This window comes from Delphinapterus leucas, chromosome 15 (assembly GCF_059928025.1).
Source record: "Delphinapterus leucas isolate spDelLeu-1000000601 "Yukka" chromosome 15, BTC_Dleu_Yukka2, whole genome shotgun sequence".
Lineage (NCBI taxonomy): Eukaryota > Metazoa > Chordata > Mammalia > Artiodactyla > Monodontidae > Delphinapterus > Delphinapterus leucas.
Genome location: NC_143143.1, coordinates 752686 through 757500, shown reverse-complemented (window position 1 = coordinate 757500; position 4815 = coordinate 752686). Strand labels below are relative to the sequence as shown.

The window sequence follows — 4815 nt, the reverse complement described above, 5'->3', positions numbered from 1 at the left end:
CCGGGCCCTTGCAGCCCCGGGCTCCGTCACCCCGCGCGTGTGCCAGTGCGCGGGGGTGCGCGCGGGGGCGCGTGTGTGTGTGCGCGCGCGCGTGTGTGGCGCCGGGGAGGAGGGGGAGCGCGGGGGAGGGCAGGAGAAGGGAGCTGTGGATGCATAAATTTGTTCAATCAGAAACACAAACACACACGCACACAAAAGGAGGCATTAAGCGCGGACCTCGGGGGAGGTGAGGGGCCTCGTCCCACCCGCGGGGAGAGGCTTGGAAGATGGAGCGGGGAGGGGCCGGACTGGGCATTCGGAAATTGGAAAAAAGTGGACCCGAAAGCTTGCGTTTGACCAGCTTTATTTATCAAAAATGGTACATATATAAATATTTTTAGACATTTTTGCATTTTACAAGGCTGAGGATTCTCGTTGTGAGTTTTTGTAAGGGTATGAATTTTTTTCTTTTTATTTTCCTTTTTTTTTTTTTTTTTTTTTGCTCCCTTGAGAGGAGGAGGGTCTCACCCCCAGTCCTGGGTTGCTGCCTAAGTCAGAATCGATACAGCGTTTTTTTAAAAAAAATAAAATAAAAATAAAAGGAAGGAAACAGAAAAAAAGAGGAAAAAGCAGTGTTTCGAAGCCGATCACCTGATTTCGCTGTGTGAGTCGGAGCCTGAGCGAGCGGCCGGGGGCCGGCTGAGCGCCTCCCTCGGCCCCACCGCCGCCCTCAGTCCATGTCCACCTCCTCGCCATCCGGCGCGCTGGGTCCGGCTGCGACGCCCGATTCGGGGGTCCCGCCAACGGCCGGCTCCGCAGCGGGGCTGGGAGCCCGCGGGCCGGGCCCGGGCGACAGCGCGAGCGGTGGCGGCGGCGGGGCCGCTGGGCAGGCGGCCCCCGCGTCTGCGCAGTCCCTGCCGCCGCCCTCAGCCGCGGCCGCCGCCGCGTCCTGAAAAGGCGCTAGGGTCGGGGCCCCCGAGGAGGCGACGGCGTCAGGGCTGCGGCGCGCGAAGGCCGAGTCCGGAGCGCCGCCGGGCCCCGGGAAGGCCCCGAAGCTGGCCTGGGCGGGCGGCGCGGGCGGAGCGGCGGGCGCGGGCGGCGCGTCCTTGGGCGCGGGCTCGGGACCCGCGCCGCCCTTGAGCGCGGCCTGCGGCACCAAGAAGCCGAGCGGCTGCGTGATGGGGTAGAGCAGGAAGTGGCCCTTGCCGATGAGGGTCCGCGGCGCGCACGGCAGGCCGGGCGCGAAGTCCAGCCCCGCAGCGGCGGCGGCGTTGGCGGGGGGCGCTTTCCGGCGCGGCGGCGAGTCGGACAGCAGGCTCTCCACGCTGAACGGGCTGGCCTTGGGCGGGCCCGCGGCGCCGCGCTCGGCCGCCGCCGCCGCCGCCGCCCCGGGCGCACACGGGGTCGCGTCCTTGTCCGCGGGGCGGCCTAGCCGCGGCTGCGGGCCGGCGCCGCTTCTTTGGCTCGGGTAAAAGGCGGGATCGCAGGTGCCGGGAGCGGGCGGCTCGCCGGGCGGTGCGGGCGCAGCACCGGCGGCGCCGGCGGCGTGCGCGCCGGGGCCCTTGGCCGCGGCGGCGGGCGGCGGCGGCTCGGGCGGCTCCGGAGACAGGCCGCCGCCGCCGCTGTCGCTGTCGGAGCTGGGCGCGCTGTGCAGGGACAGGCCGCCGGGCGAGTGCAAGTGGCGGCTCTGGCTCTTGAGCAGCTTCTTCTCGTGCTTGCGCTTCTTCTTCTCCATCTTCTCCAGTTCCTTGCGTGCGATCTCCTCCGGGTCCATCGGCTCGCCACTGCACGTGGTAGGATGGGAGTTGTGCGCCGGCCGCCCAGGGCCCTTCTTCGTGTTCTCCTTCTTCCTCCACTTGGCCCGGCGGTTTTGGAACCAGACCTAGAGCAGCCGGATAGGGGAAAGGAAGGCACGGTCAGGCGGCGGGCTTGCCGTGGGGGGCTTCGGGCCTCCCCACTCCCCCCAGAGATGCCTGCACAACCTCGGCTCCGGCCGGGGGGCGGGAGCCGAGCCACGCGGCCCAGCCGACCCTGAGCTGGATTTTGGCACTCAAGCTGCAGGTTCCAAAGTGTTATCTTTTCCACCCGGAAGGAGGTAGATGGGGCCTCTCGGCCGGCTTCCCGCTCCAGCTTCTCACCTCGGGGAACTGGGAGCTGCCCCTTCGTTGGGCAGGGCCGGTCTGGCCCCTGACCGAGGGCGTCGGGATCCCGGTCGGGAGGCAGAGGGCAGGGGCCCCTCTTCGCCCCTCCTGGCTTCTCGCAGCTTGTGTTCTAAGCATTCCGCCTGGCCCGGCGCTGAGCGTCTGGCCTGGGGACCAGTCGCGCTGGGCTCAGCTGCCCTGCACGCCTGCCTTCGGCTCTCTGGAGACTGAGTCAAAGCCCAGATTTTGGGGGTCCCCGTGAAGGGAAATCTGGGTGCTTTTTCCTCCAGAAGGGCCTGGGAAGCCGAACTTGGGGGGGGGGAGAGCTTCAGCAGCCCCTCCCTCCCCTCCCCATTCAGAAAGCCTGCTTTCTGAAGGAAGGTTCCATGCCAGGGCACCAACACAGCCTCCTCAAACCAGTTGTGCTTGGCCTGGACCAGGGAGGGGTCCGGCAGTCAGGGAAGCAAGAGGCCAGCTTCCAGGCCGTGCGGAGAAGAGGCCAGGGCCCGTCCTGCATCCTGCCGCCTCTCTGCAGGCCTCCTCCTGGGAGCCCCGCGGTTCTCCAGGGTGGCAGCAGCCCTAGACCCTGGCTCCAGCACCACACACACAGTCAAATCCCGCTGAGCCCCAGGCACACGACCCTTCTCAAAAGATCGCGATAATTCGAATTCTTTGTTCCGGCTGTGTAGAGACCGGCACAATAGCAGGCCCGCCTGGTCACCGGCACCCTTTTTTGGTGCCAAGGTGCGTGAGTTAAGTGGTAACCTCCCCGAGACTGTCTCTGCCCTTTCATTCTTTCTTCCTTTTTAAATACTTCTTTTTTGGTGTAAATTCCAGGCTGCCTTATCACCCAGAATTTCTCATTATCATATTAGAGGAGAAATGAAGAGGTCTTGACTTCACTTAAGACACTTAGAACAAATTGGATAAGAGGATTTACAAACAGAAGAGGTCGTGCGGGGAGGCGCAAACACAGGAGACAGCACCTTTTAGACAAAGCTACTGGCGCTAAGCAGGTGGCTTCCCAGCCTTAGCCTCCGAGCCCGGCGCCCACAGCTGTGGCCCACACCACACTGACCACCACACCGACCCGGAAAAAGATGTCTGTACTTTAGGGAAACATCTAATTATGCACGATTCATCTTGAATTTTCAATCCACCAAATTGACACTGTATTTTTAAAAAGAATACCGCCGGCAGTCTCGGAATAAAATCAAATTACGGGAGAAAAAAAAAAAAGATATAACCGATGGTGTTAAGGATTCAGACACCCTTTACCCCAACAATGTGTTAATTGTTTGTGTCCGCCTCCCCTTCCTCAGCTGCCCGCTTCTGCAAAGCTCTGAATAAATACGTGTTTTCATGTGAATATTTTAGAGGCGAAAGTAAACAAACGCGCTAGCTGCAGGCTGGTGTGCGGAGCCCCCAGCCGGGGCCCGGCGTCGCGGGGTCTGCCGTCTCCCGGTCTCTCCTCCAGTCCGAGCCGGGCCGGCTCCTTCTGGCCGCTTCGCCCGCCCCAGCGCCTCGTTTCTCGCCGTCGCCCCGACCCACCACACAGCTCCCCGGTTCGGACGCAGCAGCCGTTCTCCGGCCCCTCCCGAGCCGCCTCGGCTCCCTCCGGGATGCCCGCCTCCCTCTCCGCGGGGCGCCGAGCCCCGGACCCCCCCCCCACCTTCCGGCGGGCGTGCGCGCGGCGGGCTCTGACGGAGGCTGTGGTCTCCCACCTGGAAGCCGAGAACAAAGGCGGGCCGGGCCGCGCAGGCCGCCAGGCGGGATGCTGGCTCGCGGGACGCACAGGCGGGTCTTTACCTGAACTCGGGACTCAACCAGATCCAGGCGCAGCGCCAGCGCCTCGCGCATGAACACGTCGGGATAGTGGCTCTCGTTGAACGCCTTCTCCAGCTCCTCCAGCTGCCAGCCCGTGAAGTTGGTGCGGGTGCGCCGCCGCTTGCAGCCCGGGCTCTCCTTGTCCGGGTCCCCCGAGTCTGCGGGCACGCACAGGACGCCGCGCGGCTCAGCCCCGGGCCCGGCTGGAACGCGGCCACCCGCTTCTGTCCAGGGGCCACCGCGAGGAGAGGGCGGCGCGCGCCCTGAGCCGGGCGGAGGGCGGCGAGCGAGGAGGCCGTGGCGCCGCGGCCGCCCGCGACCCACTCCTCCGCCCGACGGGGTCCCCTGCCTCCCGCCACCCCTCCCCGCCCGCCGCGCCTACCTGACAGCTTGAAGGGCTGGCTATCGCCGCCGACCCCGCAGGCGGCCGGCAGCAGCGGCGTGGGGTTGACCACCGAGGCGGCGGCGGCGCACGAGCCGCTGAGCAGACCGTCGATGGAGAAGGGTACCGAGGCGGCGGCGGCGGCGGCGGCGGCCGACTGCAGCTGGTGGCCGGCCAGCTCGTACACGTGGTGGTGGCCCAGCGGGTAGGGGAAGCCCACCACGCCGCCCAGTGAGCCCCCGAACTGGGCATGCGGGTGCTCCAGGAGGCGGCCGTCCATCATCTCGCGCGGGGGGCCGGCGGGGCCGGCGGCGGGGCGCGGGGGCGCGGGCCGGGGCCGGGGCGGGCCAGCGGCGGGAGGCGCGGACGGCGGCGGCGGAGACAGGGACCCGGAGCCCTACACATGCTTCGCCCGCACTCCGGCGCTTTACTTTATCAACATCAAGCTCCCGATAATTAGCCGCGGCCCGGGGAATTTGGGACCAA

At 66.4% G+C, this 4815-nt stretch overlaps 1 protein-coding gene across 1 annotated transcript; it reads right to left on the bottom strand.

The window, feature by feature from the left end:
• Positions 1 to 709: 709 nt before the first annotated feature.
• On the bottom strand, positions 710 to 4612 carry UNCX (UNC homeobox). The gene is made up of 3 exons (XM_022563525.2): positions 4330 to 4612; positions 3930 to 4105; positions 710 to 1861 (listed from the first exon to the last, which is right to left on the bottom strand). The coding sequence occupies exons 1-3, from the start codon at positions 4610 to 4612 to the stop codon at positions 710 to 712; spliced, it is 1611 nt and encodes a 536-aa protein (XP_022419233.1).
• Positions 4613 to 4815: the final 203 nt, after the last annotated feature.